At 47.7% G+C, this 15,963-nt stretch overlaps 1 protein-coding gene across 1 annotated transcript; it reads right to left on the bottom strand.

The window, feature by feature from the left end:
• Positions 1–5,184: 5,184 nt before the first annotated feature.
• Positions 5,185–13,845, bottom strand: DBX1 (developing brain homeobox 1). The gene is made up of 4 exons (XM_077322034.1): positions 13,269–13,845; positions 12,671–12,772; positions 10,103–10,302; positions 5,185–6,551 (listed from the first exon to the last, which is right to left on the bottom strand). The coding sequence occupies exons 1-4, from the start codon at positions 13,636–13,638 to the stop codon at positions 6,165–6,167; spliced, it is 1,059 nt and encodes a 352-aa protein (XP_077178149.1). The 5' UTR covers positions 13,639–13,845; the 3' UTR covers positions 5,185–6,164.
• Between the last annotated feature and the right edge of the window lie 2,118 nt (positions 13,846–15,963).

Raw genomic sequence — 15,963 nt, 5'->3', positions numbered from 1 at the left:
AGTAAATCTTCCATGCAGAGCAACGTATATACACTGCTATATGCACAACTCTCTGTGTAGTATACACTTGATTTCCTTTTACCACCTCACTGGGAAACTGAAGTGGAAAGTGTTGAAATATATCAACCATTTCTTCATGAGGACTCTGTTCCTGGGCAGCCTTTGAATGTGGGTGGCTTTTAGAGCCCCGCCCCTCACATGACACCTGCATCATGAGGATGTCCAGTAGCCAGGTCGAGTTTGGGCCATTTTTAACTCCCAATTTCAAGAATCGCCAACACTGGATTTACATCCCTTAATCACGTGTCCCATTGATGAGCAACAAGTGAGCAACCAGGGATAAGCCCGTATGGAGAGGGAAATGTGCAATAGTCTTGGCAATTTTATCACACCCTCGCACCCACCCTCCCTCTCCATTTCCTGACCCAAGTAATTTTTTTAATGGCACGGTCTGCTAAACTTACATTGTCAAAGGTAAAATAAAATCTTCTTTAAAGTGTCTACCATATTATGGGGATCAGGCAGGGAAAACACAGCCCCCTTTCTGTTTTATGGATGTGGGGAATGAACTGGGAAAGAGGGGGGGGACTGGTGATCAAGCAGCCTTCTCCCAATCATACAAGTGGCATGAGCACCTTGTTTTTAAGCCAACCATTAACACAAAATGTCTTTTTGGGTTCCAGGGGCTATGTGCAGCCTTCTCACAACTCGAGCAGGCAAAAACAGCCCTGTTTCTGTTTTCTGGAGGTGGGAAATGATCTGGGAGGGGGGCAGGTGATCGGTCAGCCTTCTCCTGATCATACAGGGATCTGAGCACTTTGTTTTTAAGCCAAACATTAACACAAAATGTCTCTTTGGGCTCCAGGGACCATGTTTAGCATCTCAGAAATTCACCCATAAATAAAGTCCTTTTAGACAACAACAACAAGTCTTTAATAGCATATAAAAGTACAATATAAGAAGGGAAAGTGCAAAAGGATCCACTGCTAGTGAGAACAAATGCAAAGATCATGCTTTAGACATAATACATTCACAATTTCTCATGGCAAGATGTAAAAACTTTGCTACTGATTCAATTATATCAGGGTTCTGGGAAGTCAAAAGAAACTGAGTCTTTCGTTTATCAGAATGCAGTTCTCTTTTACACAGCAGTGAGTTAAGAAATTTGGCTCGGATCGAAGAATAAAATGGACGATGGAAGAAAATGTGTGTAATTGATTCTATACAGCATTGTCCACATGGGCACAACCTAGCTGAATACGGGATCTGTTGAAATCTCCCATATAGAACAGCAGAAGGTAGAGCATTAGTTCTAGCTAACATGAATGCTCTACGCTGTTGTGGGATGATTAGATGGTAGAAGTACGCAGCTAGGGGCTGAGAGCTTGGTGAGATCCCCAAGCTCAATGGCGAGCAAACGTTTCTAGCTTTACTGCTAAGTTCCTGCAGTTCTATGTCTAACAGTCTGCATTTAATTAAATTAAATGCAGACTTTTCAGATATCAGATACAAGGAGTCTAAAGATGTCCCTATCGATTTAATTTTTCCCTCAATGTGTCCTAACCAAGTAGATTACTCGTGTTCAGATGGCATGAGGGAAATTAGACTATTGGGGTCAGATCTAAAATGAATGCGAAGCCAGAACTTGATTGTTAACAACCATGCTCTGGTTTCCAATAGTCTTTGGATGGTTTCTAGACATAGGACTGCGTAAGAGACACAGTTCAGGGTCCCAAGGATTTTACGAAGGAAGACAGATTGGAAACTTCGACTGCTTGGTTAAAAGCATTGATCCAAATAGGGATGCCATAGAGCAGTTGGGCACTTCTCATTGAATACTTTGAGGGCTGCTGGCACGTACTGGTTACCACTGGTGTAGAAGAAACATGTAATTGCCAGGGCACTAGTTTTTGCAGATGTGATTGCATATTTCCTCTGTGTAGCCCAATTTGCATTATGGTGAAAAAAATATTCCCAGGTATTTGAAGCTTTTAACATGTTCAATGTTGTTACCTCTTACATTCCATTTAAGAGGCTTCCAAGGCTTTCCAAAAACCACAATCTTTGACTTCTCAAAGTTCAGCACAAGTTTGTTTACTTCACAGAAGTCCAAGAACTGACCCAGTAAGCGTTTTAAGCCAATTTGTGAATGGGACAGCACTACCACATCATCTGCATATAAAAGCAGTGGGATGTGAAGATAACCAATTTTTGGGCTATGGCCAGAATTGGGGGATAAGGACGGAGCAAGGTCATTTATAAAAAGGTTAAATAGGAGGGGAGCCAAAATGCATCCTTATTTTACCCCTTTGTTGATTGGTATTTTAGGAGTTAGACTCCCAAGGGGGGGGGGGTTAGTTTGACTTGGCAACAGGTAGAAAAATAGAGTTTCCTTATAAGATATAGGAGCCTTTTATCTATCTTCATCTTTAACAGCTTATCCCAGAGAAGATCTCTAGGGATAGAATCAAAGGCCCCCTTAAGGTCCAGAAAAGCTGCAAAGAGCTTTGGACCCTCTTTCTTACTATATTTGTTGACAAGGTGGGCAAGGATGGTGCAATGATCAAGGGAGGATTTCCCTTGACAGAATCCAACCTGCTCACGGCCTAGAATCTTTTCCTTAGTCAACCACAAGGTAAGTTTATTTGATAGGAGTTTGACATATAGCTTCCCAACAATAGAGAGAAGGCTGATGGGTCTATAATTGGTTGGGAGTGAGCGGTCACCCTTTTAAAATACTGGAACAAGAATTGCATTTGTCCATGAGTCAGGCATTAAGCCTGTTTTGTTAATTACAGTAAAGAGAGCAGCCAAGAGAGGAGCCCACCAGTCTGGGAAGGTTTTAAGCCGCTCAGGAGGGATCGCATCAGGTCCTGGTGCTTTTCTAGGCTTTAGTTGATCAATACAAGCCCTGACTTCATCAGGCATCACTGGGGCCCAGTCTGGGATATCTGACAGGTTGATCTCGGGGAGGCTACAGGAGCTTACTCTGTCCTCATGGAATAGGTTTAAGATAAAGTCCTAAAAAATAGGGCTGAATCTGCATGGAGCTTTTATTCCAATCCCAGGTTGATTCAGTCCCTGCTGTTTACACTGAATGCAATTTCCGTTTTGATTTTCAGTGATTTAAATTTTTCATCTGCAGCAAGCATGATTGATCCCAAGTGACCCTACCTTTCCCCTGTGATATCCTGGAGTGGATATAATTCTCGATATTTGAAAAATCAGCATGAGTAAAGGTACAGCATTCTGCTTTTCCCTAACTAACTTCCTGCCTCAAGCCTCCAACTCTGTAGAAAAGCCCTGATTGGCCAGGGCATCGGTTCAAAGGCTTCCTCATTCCAAGGTTGCAAGGCTTCCCTTAAAGGGGAAGACCTAACTTCTCTCAGCAGAAGCGCTAGAAACACTAACTTCTCTCGGAAGAGATTTTCCTCTTGAATTTATTCCCCCTTCTCTGTTGTCCCCAATCATCTCCCCCCCCCCATTCAAGAAAAGAAATAAAGAGGCTCCTGTTGCATTTTGGCTCCCCCCTTCTGAACTTCCCTAATCACATCAGAATACTTTTGTTTCGGGGGGGGGGAATAGAAGAAGAACTGAGTTCAAATTGATCTGAAATCAGCAGGATCCACAACGGAATAAACAAAGTAAGAGCAGAATCAGTCTAGGAATCCCCCCCCCAAAAAAGGGGGGATATTGTATTGTTCTGGAGTTTCTCCATAGCAATATGGTAGTGTTTATTTTTATTAAAAATGCATCCATGTTGTGGCATTACCGCATAGCAATGCAGAAGTGCCTTTAAAAATATATTTCAGAACTGTTGTGTTGTGATTGGTGGCTTGCCAAGGAGGAGAGGGAGAAGTTCATGTCACTTTCCCATACAGCCTCATCAGGAGGCAAAAAGCCATGATGGGGCAGAGGGAAAACACAGGAGGGGTCTCCCCATAAAGAGGGCTGCAAACACAAAATTACCATTCTGCATTTGCAAGCAGGAAGTCACTCATGTTTTACCCCTCCGTGCAGAAATAGTCAAAATGATCCTCTCATGACCAAACAGCAGAGTGTTGCTATTACCCCATCACTAGTCCAGTGAGTTTGATGTGCATGTGAGGCCATGACAGACAACCATTTCTCTATTTGAGTTACAATCTGCCAAAATAGAGAACACTGGGATGCCTGTGTGGAAGCATAAACCAGCTGAATCCAGCTTAATAAGCTGACAGACAAGGAGTCCTACGCTAGATTCAGATAGTTTATGCTTCCATGCAGGCCTCCCAGTGTCCTCTATTTTGGCCATTGTTCTGGTTTTTCACTGAGTCCCACGCTTCTATCCTTGTATTGCCTTGAGTTACAATCTGAGCAGAAATAGGAAATAGCAGCACTTTTTTATGCTCAAAAGAAATAGCTGTTTTATTGAACACATGAAATCAGTCTAAACTCCTTTGTGGTTGTGAATAATTTGTGCATGTGTGTTCTTGAAGTACTTTCCTGTAACTAGCTCCTTCTCTTCCTCATCAGCTATTTGCCCAACACACTTTCCAGGAGTGTGTGTGAGGGGGATTAACTGGCAAGAATGTCCCCAGCATGGCTCTAGAATGCTATGCTGCCAGTGTGGGGGAGGGGAGAGGGTGCAAAGCTTATCTCTGTCATATTCTAGCAATGGATGCTTTCCTACCTGACTCCCAAGCTGAGAGCCATCACTGTTCATCAGGGGTACTAACCCGATCTCAAATGTTCTGATGCTGCCGCTGGGAACTCTAGTGCAGTTGTGTTCTGAACATGAAGAAATACATTGAATGCCGTAGACTGATGAACAGCGCTGACTGAACAGTTCCAAAGGCCGTACCAACATTCAAAGCAGCAGTGATTATAAATGATGCACAGTCAGCCCAGGAGGGCCATACCTCAAACAAACTTGGAAATAAAATGTGTTAACATGTGATTGGCCAGCTGCCATACTGAATGTTGCCAGGTGTTCTCATGCAAAACTCTTCCATTTTTGAAATAAAAGAATCTCTAATTCATTGAGGAACATAACTGTAGTAGTTACAAAACCCAGGTGCATTGGCTCATTTCCTTGCATGCATGTTTTAAAACACAATGAAACCTTGGGTGGAAATATGCCAGGATCACTGCCCACGTCAACTTTGATCAATGCATGGAAAATCATGTCAGACTTATAAAAACTATCAGCCTCACACTCTTTTTTTATTTGGCATTTGCTTCATCTGTTATATATACATATTTAAAATCTGTATACAGTAAAAAATAAACCATGATTTTATAAGTTACACAGTTAAACCGCTAAACTTCTCTTTGAGTTAAAAGAAAAATTACAAAGTAGCTCCAACTGCACGCTCCTTTTCCACATCCATATATAGCAAAGTCCATCTGAATAGTCACAGTAGGCTTGGTAAAAAAATATCCATACAATGTAAGAGTACAAAATAATGTACAGTTTATAAAAGCTGTGCAAAGACAGCAAAGTTCAGTGACAAATCAAAGAGGTGTGGCCCATTTCCCTACGTCCACATTATAGCTCAAGCAGACACAAAACAGAGATCGGCCAAAGAACTGGGGACAGATGCGGATGTGGGATCAAGAGGGATCAATAAATTAACATCAAACATTCCAATTTAGATTTATGGCAGGGGGCAGAAACAATCTGAGGCCCAGTTTCCTGTTTGTATTCTGCAATATGGACTGTAAACGGCAGAGCTCAGAACACACATCCTCAGCAGCCTCCTGCAAGTTACTGGTCAAGCAGCCACTCTCAAGGGTATGGTTCCTGGGAATATCTCTGAGTCTTATGGAGAAAATTAATACATCCTGATATTTACTTGGACCTTCCTATAAGTGAATCACTAACTGAATGTCTTCTCACAAGGAACTTTTCAAAAAGAGTTTTGTTCTGTTTTTTATTGACCTTTTAGTCTATAACTCCCATTGAAAAAGTGCAAGGAGGCCGGCTGCTCGGCAATAACCACAGGAAGCTCTGAATGGAAAGCTTTTGCTAATTGTGGCAAAGATGTAGATGCAAGATCACCAATACACTGCATATGTGAACCACACAGACTTGTAGACGGCATCACCTCTTCAATTAAATAGTTCTTTGTTTATTTACATCTCCACAATGTCCCCTGTTGGAATGGCAAGAAGAGAAATCTCTAGGAGACTGTGATCTCTTCCTCCTCGTCCTCCTCCTCGTCCTCCTCCTCTTCTGAGTCTGAGAAGTCGGATGGTTTGCTGGGGCTGCAGGAATGGGTTGGAGAGGGCAGCATCTGGGACTCCAGCCTCTCTCTCAGGCATGGGTGGTCTGTAGATGGGTGGTGATAGGTTAAGGTATGCCTGGGGCTGCCTGGACAAAGGAGGGATGCGGTTTCCTCCTCCTCCTCCTCCTCCGCCCCAGAGCCTTTCTTGCCTACATCACTGAGATCAGGATGAGGATTGAATTTGGTGGGTAAGGTCTGTTCCCGGCAGCCACCAGATGACAGGAGCTCTCTTTCTTTGGAGTTCCTCCACTTCATTCTTCTATTTTGGAACCAGATCTTCACCTGGGATTTTTCAAAATGTACCACAAAGGTTGTTATACATTAGAGCACCCACATACATGACTCACACTGACCCTAACCAGCAAGGAGACGATGATTTGGAAATAAAACTTTTGCTGCATTGCCACACTATAGAACTAGTAAACTGTAGTGCCTAGAGCCCCCCCCCCCAATTGTACCACAAAATTTAATGGGTTATTTTAGGCCAGTTTGTTTCTCTCGGCTAATCTACTTTCCAGGGTTGTTGTGAACATAAAAGGGAGGAAAATAGAGCCATATATTCCGCCTTGAACTCATGGAAAGAAGGGCAGGATGAAATGCTATCACTAGCTCTCAAGAGTCTTCCCGGAGAACAGGACATTGGAACCACACTGGGAGTGTATCAAATAGTACACTGCCTGAAAGGGTAGATGCATTTTAATGCCCTGTACAACTCCTGCCTCTAATTCAGCAGACAGCACTTTCAATATTGTCTTTGGCAGATCACAGTGACAGCGTCCCTTCCCTTTCTTCTTCTTCTTCCTGCCATACTTTTCTTCCATTCCTGCTGTGTTAGATTTGATATCATCATCTTCCTAGTACAGCCTTGCCCATCCACCTACACCCCTCTCCTGAGACTCCCCTCTCCTGTAATTCATCATTTTCTACTTGGGATGTTCTGGCACTTTGAGCAAGCATTCCTCCCTCTTCCCCTTTCCCTGCCTCTGCTCTCTGAAATTAAAAGATTATATTTATTCTTTCTTTTTTTCTTTTCTTTGACTAGAGTCTCACTTTAAGGAAAGTAAATGCCTAACATAGCATGAGGTATGAGGAGAATGAGGGACAGTATAAAACTTTGCCTTGTCCATTAAGAGGTTCTGGGCCAGAATAGTGAGAGTTTCTGAGATCTTGTTTGCCAGCTGTAACTAAACACAAAAATCCCAGCAAATAAACTTAGCCAAATACAGTGACGCTGAGCAGGATTTCCTTTTCTTTGGTTGGAAGCGAGTCACATCCCCAAGGAATTGCAGTGCACAATTCTCCTAATCTGTGTGATTTTCACTAGTTTGTATGACTGCTTATAACACACTTTGCAACTCAGTTCAACCAAAGATTAAAGGAACATTAGGTTGCAATAACAAGTATTTGGCCTATGCTTTTAAAATGTTCTAAGTGCCTCACATTATAACCCTCATAACAACCCCATAGGGCAGTCCTATTTTGCTATCCTCATATTGTTCACATGGGTGGTTCAGGCTGCGGAGCTTGCTGCCCAAGGCTTTACAGTAAGAAGATGACTTGGATTAAACATCATTGATTAAACATCATTTGGGCTCCCTCTATATAGATATCCCCCCCCAAAAAAAACACATTCTTAAACAAAACAGTTTGGCTATACAACTGGTTTAAAAGTTTTAAGATGGTTTTAAATTTTTAATATTATATGTAAAAATCTAATTATTATGTATGTTTTCTAAATAATGCTGATAGCATGCTGGGAGGGGCCAATAGTGCCAAGATAGCATGCTGGGAGGGGCTGAGTATAAGTCTAAAAAGACGGAAGGAAGGAAGGAAGGAAGGAAGGAAGGAAGGAAGGAAGGGAGGGAGGGAGGGAGGGAGGGAGGGAGGGAGGGAGGGAGGGAGGAAGGAAGGAAGGAAGGAAGGAAGGAAGGAAGGAAGGAAGGAAGGAAGGGAGGGAGGGAGGGAGGGAGGGAGGGAGGGAGAGAGGGAGGGAGGGAGGGAGGGTTGGTTTTTGCACACTGCTTTTTACTACCTGAAGGAGTCTCAAATTGCAGCTTACAATTGCCTTCCCTTCCTTTTCCCACAACAAACACCCTGTGAGGTAGGTGAAGCAGAGAGAGTACTGAGAGAACTGTGACTGGCCCAAAGTCATCCAGCTGACTTTCATGTGGAAGGGTGAGGAATCAAACCCAGTTCTTCACATAATAGTCAGCCACTCTAAGCCCATGACTGTTAACACTATGTATATTTTATTAAAATATCTGTGTGCATACAGAGGGCAATGAGATTTGACTAATGAGCCCCTCTAAGAGCATGCAATATCACATATTCATGGCACCTACACTGCCCAAACTGAGCATGCTTAAGCTCTGTTCACAAGATCAGGAATCCTACAAAAAACAGCATCCTAACTGTGTGTATCTGCATAGGGTTCTGAATCTGAGTGTACAGAGTATCCACAGAAGAGTATTTATATGGGTAGATTATGTCAAATTTGGGGAGTGCCCTTGAACCCATCCTTATTCTCAGAGAAACTGGCTGGTGCAGATGCTTATAACACTCTTTCAAATACATGTTGCTCATAAGTTCTTTTCCCAGGCTCATCTGCTATGGCCAAAATGCTCTATACTACAGCAATCTATAGTCTGGACTACTATAATGAGTTCTCGGTGGGCTGCCCTTACAGACAAACTTCAGTTAATGCAGAACATGCATTTTTTGCTGGGGCAAACTACTTTAAATGTATTATCCATTAGCTATGCATGAAGATGACGGAGAACATTTAAGCTCACAAGATGCTATGACTATCTGTGTGGTGTCAGCTTTGAAGCCCAGCATAGTTTGTTCTACATGACAATCTTTTACAGCTATTTACTGTGCAGAACTCCAGATTTATTTCTGTATGACAAGTTGTAATGCTGGGACAAGAATGGGAGTGTCTGCAAGGCTCATGTGAAGAGACGCAAGAAGTCATAGTCCCTACTGCTAAAGGATGCTTTAGGATGCTTTGGGCTGATCCTGCGTTGAACAGGGGGGTTGGACTAGATGGCCTGTATGGCCCCTTCCAACTCTATGATTCTGTGATTCTGTAAAGACACAAGATCCCTTGAGCTTGAAAACAGCAGGACTTTCTTCATACTAAATGCATATAAAACTGGGGGATTAGTTTTTTTGCCAGAATAATAATAAGAAGAGTTGGTTCTTATATGCCGCTTTTCCCTACCCAAAGGAGGTTCAAAGCGGCTTACAGTCGCCTTCCCATTCCTCTCCCCACAACAGACACCCTGTGAGGTGGGTGAGGCTGAGAGAGCGCTGATATCACTGCTCGAGCAGAACAGTTTTATCAGTGCCATGGCAAGCCCAAGGTCACCCAGCTGGCTGCATGTGGGGGAGCGCAGAATCAAACCTGGCATGCCAGATTAGAAGTCTGCACTCCTAACCGCTATACCAAACTGGCTCTCTACAGTCTACAGTCCTCAGTTCTAATCAGTCCTAAGAATGTCCAAGTATTTCTGAGCTCAATGGCCCTTTCTAATAGAAGTGTTCTAAATGACATCTCTATTTGGAAATATTCCAGGAAAACCAGTGGGAATTGTTTCCAAGTCAAATGTTGCCAGAAAGGGACACCAATTCTATTGGCTTCAGTGCAACCAGCCTGCCTTAAATCTCACTATTCTGACTTAACTGGGTTGTGGTCAAGGACATGGGTTTGTTCAGCTGGGCATCTCACCAACTGTCTTTGTTGCCTCCAGGAACTAAAATGCATACCATCATGTGGACTTTTTCCCACCCTATTACATATTTTCTGATTGGTTACAAGGATGATTAGTTACCTGAGAATCTTTCAAGCCCAGCTTGGCTGCCAGCTTCTTTCTGTCTGGTTTACTGATGTATTTCTGTTTCTGAAACATTTTCTCTAGAGCTTTGCGCTGCACATCTGAGAAGACAGCCCTGCGGAGCATTCCTCTGCGTGGCTTCCCTCGGGCAGCCAAAGGCCAAGAAAACGTGCCAGGGATGGGCACCACAGAAGAGGCTGTAAAAGAGGAAGAAAAGGCACTATAGGCTGAATCAGTCAAGGGGCAGAGGGCTTGGAGCCGTGAGTGTTCAGATTCTCAGGGATGGAGTCCATATCCCATTGAAGTCAGAGGCAAATCCCCCTTTGATTTGAATGCCTGTGGCTTTTTCACCACTAGCTCTCATTCCCCCTCTTCTTTCTCTCCCTTACTCCCTCCTGTTTTTCCTTCTGTGCACTTTTCTGACTCAAGCAGATCAGCACCTATAAACCTGAAGTGATAAAAGAGAGTTTACGCTTAACTTAACCATTCTTTTCAGCCAGTAGTAACTAGATTAGATTTAGTTACATCAAGTGAATGTATCCATAGTTGGTCTGTTTTGTTACCACATTCAAAGATTATGAAAAGAAAAGGCCAGGATGATGGAGATATAATGACAATAATAATAAACCTTTCTCTCATCCAACTATTTGATTTTTCAGGAGGTTTCTTTTTTTGGAATACCAAGTACTTTGTTATGCCCCAGATGAAAACGAGAGACTTTTCTGATTTGAACAAAAAAGTCTTTTTTTAGGTGCAAGTTTTGATCAATCAGCATTCATCTTTTTGTATATAAATCTTTCCTCCCACAGCCTTTCCTTACAAAACTTGCAGAATTCACTCTAAGACATGAAAAAGTAACAGCTCATTAGCACATCGACTGGTTCCCAATGGAATTGGTATGATAAAAAGGGCAGAGTTTCGCCTTTAAGGCGGAAAGAAAAACTCCCAAAGAGAAACAGAGATTCTAATGAAGCGTGAATAGTAATTGTGTAGTAATGAACTAACAGAAAAAGACTGAGGACAAGCAGCTAAAGCCATATATTATTGGAACAAAAGAGATTTACACTTTCAAACTAAACACAACTGCATGCCAGGCTTCTGGGGAAGAATACTGATGACACAATCTTCTCCTTCCCCAAATCATTTTCGTTAAATGGACATGAAAAGCCATATATAAGGCTCAAGTTGTTTTTGTTGGGCCATTCAAATGCTGGAGAATGGAAGCAAATTCCATTATCGGGAGACTGAATAGAGGGACTCTTGGCTTTTGGAACAAAATATATTACCAGCATGTTGATGGAGTTATTATTTTTTAAAGTTAATTTTAACTTTTCACTACAGAATTCTGATCTGGAGCTACTTTCATGATGTATGCCTGATTATTTGGATCCCCTCCCCCATCATTCTTCTCTGATCAACAGGGCAACAGAACAACTGATGTAGAGTGTGAGGTCAAGGATATAAGAACCGTCCCATAGCTGTGAATGAAACCCTACATAAACACACCAATTTAAAACTATGTTGCTTGCCTTCAGGAAGGAAAGAATAAATAAGGATTCAGATTATCAGGTAAGGGAAAGAAACGTCTACCAAGGTGCCCTTTGGATTTCTTTCTGTACAGGGCTCAGAGGAGCTCAGGCGGGGCTTCTGGTGGCCTCCCTCCCTGGCTCCAATCAGATCTACAGCTACTGGTCAGGGTTGTAGCCTCAGGTGCTCCCACCCCACCAAGGGGTGCTGGATATGTTGCCCTTCAGGGGTGCAAGGAAGGGGGGTGTATTAATACAGCGGGACACCAGGCCAGGCCATGACTGCCTCCTGCTGTGATTCTGCTGGCCTGCCCGACCAGACCTGCTTCATTGCCTTTCCCCCAAGGGCAGTCTGATTTTCTAAGGGCAGACCCATCTGGCAAGGAGGCAGTGGGCTCCGGCCACACTGAAGTCCCCAAACAAGAGAGCGCTCCATGTGGTCTTGTGAAAAGGTTGGCCGAGCGAATGACCCTTAATGGGAAATTAGCCCATGGCTGGTAAATGTCTATCAGCGGCCCGGGAGAGTCAGCGCCGCAGCGCGGTCTGTGTGTGGCGGCCCGGAGGGAGCTGACCAAATTGGTCATGGTGCTGAAACTTTTGTTGGCGGCGGGGAGCGGAGCGCGGCCACTCGGTGGGAAAACCGCCGCCCAGAAGAGGAGGCCGCCGGCTCCGCTCGCCAAAAGGCGCCGGCCCACATGGGGGGGGGGGGGGGGCGGATGACAATCCCGGCTAATTTGTCGAGCAGGGAAGGGAGGAAATCGGCAGCGAAAGTGTCACGCCAGCCTGCCCGTGTGCTAAATAGGGCATCAAATTGGCGCGACTGATTCTTGAATGTTGTAGGCCCGGCCAACCTCTGAACTGGAGGCTCCCCTCCCCTCCCCTCCCTCCCTCCCTCCCTCCGCCGGACTGCGAGGGGCGACTCGCTTTCGAGGTCTCCGCCGATCCACCAAGGACTGGAGGGGGGGGGGCAAGACAAGAACGGCTCAGGGAACCGGGCGGGGGGAGGGAGAGAAGGGGGAGAGAACCGCCAGCGACTTACCTGGGAAATACGAGGATCTGAGAAAGGGTGCGAAGGATCCTTCGAAGTAGGGGAACGAGAACGTCTTGGGAGGGGCGCTCTGGATCAAGGCGTGGGGGGTCTCTAGGGAAAGAAAAGGCGCATTGAGGGCCAGGCCGAGGCCCCAGGAGCGGCTGCAATGGGAACCAGACGGCCCGCGTGCCAAGAGCCCGGCGAGGCCGAGCCACTGACTCCGTGGTGCTCTTTCGGGCAGGATCCTCCAGACCTTGGAGAAGGGGCAGTAAAGCCCAGCCTCTAGGTCGGTGATCGGCCAATCGCCTGCGCGGGAATCGCAGCCAACCAGTCTTGGGGGGGGAGGGGGGGCGGCAGCACACCTAGTTGGTGCCCGGCTTGCCCCACGCCACCGCTTCCCCGCCAGCGCCTCACGGGGCGAGAAAGGTCCTGCCCATCAGCGCTGCCTCATCCCGCGCTCCACCCCGAGGATCTTTGCAGCGCTCCGGAGGAGACTCGCTGGCCAAGGAGGACTTTCGGGTGCGGAGCAAAGTTGGCCAGACTCCCGCCAGGCCTCCAGGAGCCCCCCCCCCCGGGCAGGAGCCGTGAGCGGAGAGGGGCAGCTTACCTGTCCTGGGCGTCGATGCCAGAATGGCGTTGACGCCGAACTTGAGGAAAGCTGCCTGGTTGCCGGCAGAGGCGGAGGGCTGCGAGGAGGAGGAGCCGCCCCGTCGAGTCCCGGGCGGGGCGGCAGCGGCCATCTCGGAGGTGAGGGCGGCCTCGGTGCCTCCGGCGCCGGGGGGAGACAGGCTGGGCGGCGGGGCGCCGCCGCGGGGCAGGTAAGTGGCCGGCCTGCCGATCTGCAGGAGGTCTTCCACCAGGAAGCTCGAGGGGCCGGCAAAAGCGGACTGCAGCGACTGCGGCAGGGTGAGCGTGGGCGTGGGCCGCAGGAGGCTGGGGTACACGGCGGGAGGAGCCAGCAGGCTGGGGAACATCATGGCACAGGGCGGCAGCCCGCGAGGAGGCAAGCCGCGCCTGGGGATGGCTGGCTCGTCGCCTTGCGGAGCCCAAGCGCGGCCCCCGCGCCACCCCGCCCGGCGCCGCCTGGCAAGATCCCCGTGGCGAGCGCGGCCCGCTTCTCCCGCCGCTGCCTCCTGGCCGGCGGGTTTTATAGCGGCCGGCGCGGCCGAAGGGGCTTTGCCCGCTGACAGCTCCCACAATGGGCTCCTCGCCACTCGAGTTCCATTCACCGCCGGCCCGCCGCGCCCCGATTGGCCCGCGCCCGCGAGCCATGATTGGATTAGACTTCAGAAGCCCGCGGCGCACAAGGGGCGGGCGGGGGGGGGGGGCGTCGCTCGCGCGTATTGACCGCCTCTTTGGGAAGGACGGCGCCCCGAAAGGCTCCCGGCGGGGTTTTGTTCCGCGGCACACACACCCCCCGCACCCCCCGCCTCATCAAATGCCTATTTTTGTTTTCTTACAAAAAGTTTCAAATGGCATCTCGTCGGGGGGGGGGGGAGCGCTTTTTCTTTCTTTCTTTCTTTCTTTCTTTCTTTCTTTCTTTCTTTCTTTCTTTCTTTCTTTCTTTCTTTCTTTCTTTCTTTCTTTCTTCCTTCCTTTCTTTCTTTTTAAGAAAAGCACTAAATTTATTTCCCTCCCCCTCTTCTGCTCTCTGGAAATCAATCAATAAATATTCATCTAAACTTAACTAGGGGCTTCGGGAAGAATAGAACATACAAATGAGGGGAGATGGCCTGAACGGTCTAATGTGGATGAAAAGGCCTTTTTCTTTTCCTTCTCTTCTTTGGAAACGGGATCGGAGTGGACTGAGCGGATAATTCAGGGCCTTGCCCCCCCCCCTCCCGCCCGCTTATTTTGATACGGGGAAGCGCCGCCAGTAACCTCGCAAGTTACCCGATTCGAAAGTTTAATGCTTGCCCGGGAGGCTGCCCGGGGAAAGGCGACCGCCCCCCAGCCGTCCAGGTGCTTGGTTTCCCGGGAGGGCCCGGGGCTCTTATGGAACTGCCTAGAGTGGGAATTCCAGCTAGAAAAGTCCGGTTTTGAAACTAAAACGATACCTATTTGGGGGGAAACTCTTTTCTTTCCAACTTTGTGTCCCAGGAAGAGCCTCCTAGGCCTCCCTTCGTTGAATACCAACAGAGGACGAGCTTTCCTAAAGTCCTCCCGCTAAGCTGTGGAAGAACAGCCGCCGATTCATCTTCCAGCCCGCCACGTGATCTCTCGAAGATGAAGCCGTCGGGTGCCTTTAGGCGCTGCTGCTTGCGCTCACATTAGCAGCGTGATCCCGAGCAGCCCCGCGCCCTTCTAAGCCCGTTGCCTCCCACTGAGCTGGGAGAGTAGAACGAGCTTTAGGATCGTGCTAGGCGTCTGCGGCCCCCTGCCCCTTCATCTGAAAGCCAGCGCCTGCCCCGGGAGCGCCGCTCGCATGCCCGCAGCCCTCGTTTCGCGACACAAATGACCGCTGGCCGCACCACAGGTTGTTCACCCACCGGTGCGCGCCGACCAGGATTCCTGGGCCGTCCTCAGACAAGAGTTGAGAGGGGAGCCGAGGGCTGCGTCTCTCTCTCTCTCTCTCTCTCTCTCTCTCTCTCTCTCTGTGTGTGTGCTCTGAGGCTCTCCAATGAGGAATGTCCCCCGCACATGACTCCCGCTCGCCTTTCGCCACCCCGACTCTTGCTTTGCGAGGGATCCACTGGCCCTTTGGGAGAGTTCCCGTGAGCACCGTTTCCCCTTAGCTCTCCAAGCGGAGCAAAACATGCACATCCCCACCCGCCGCCGCCTTTTCTTGGGGGGGGGGGGTCTCTCTGCCTGGAAGCGGGAAGAGGAGGGTGCCCAAGAGATCTCTTCTTCTTCTTCTTCTTCTTCTTCTTCTTCTTCTTCTTCTTCTTCTTCTTCTTCTTCTTCCTGCTGCTGCAGAAGCGAGCAGATGTGCGCGAGAGCGTCCCCCGCCCCGCCCCATCCAGGGCCTTTCGTGCCGAGCCTTTCGCCGGCAGAAGCGTGCAGCCCGAGGCGGGCAGCCGTGATCCTATTAAGCATGAACGGGCTGTCAGCTTCAGCTGTTCTCGCCGTCCTCTCATCCGACCCCCTCCCCGCCCGCCCGCCCGCCCGCCCGCCGCCCGCTTTTCTGACTTGGGGCACACAAAGCGTTCTCCCTCCCCAAAATCTTATTAACCAGCTTTCTTTCTCGCGATGGCTTTTTTATTTTATTTAGTGCGGCCTTTTTGTGCGCGGGCGTGTCCCCCTGATCTCCATGTCGATGCCTTAACCATTCAAGACCCCCCTCTCCCTCCACCCCAAAAAGA

Source organism: Paroedura picta, chromosome 2, assembly GCF_049243985.1.
Source record: "Paroedura picta isolate Pp20150507F chromosome 2, Ppicta_v3.0, whole genome shotgun sequence".
NCBI lineage: Eukaryota > Metazoa > Chordata > Lepidosauria > Squamata > Gekkonidae > Paroedura > Paroedura picta.
Note: the sequence above shows the minus strand (reverse complement) of the source record. Positions and strands in the feature narration are given on the sequence as shown.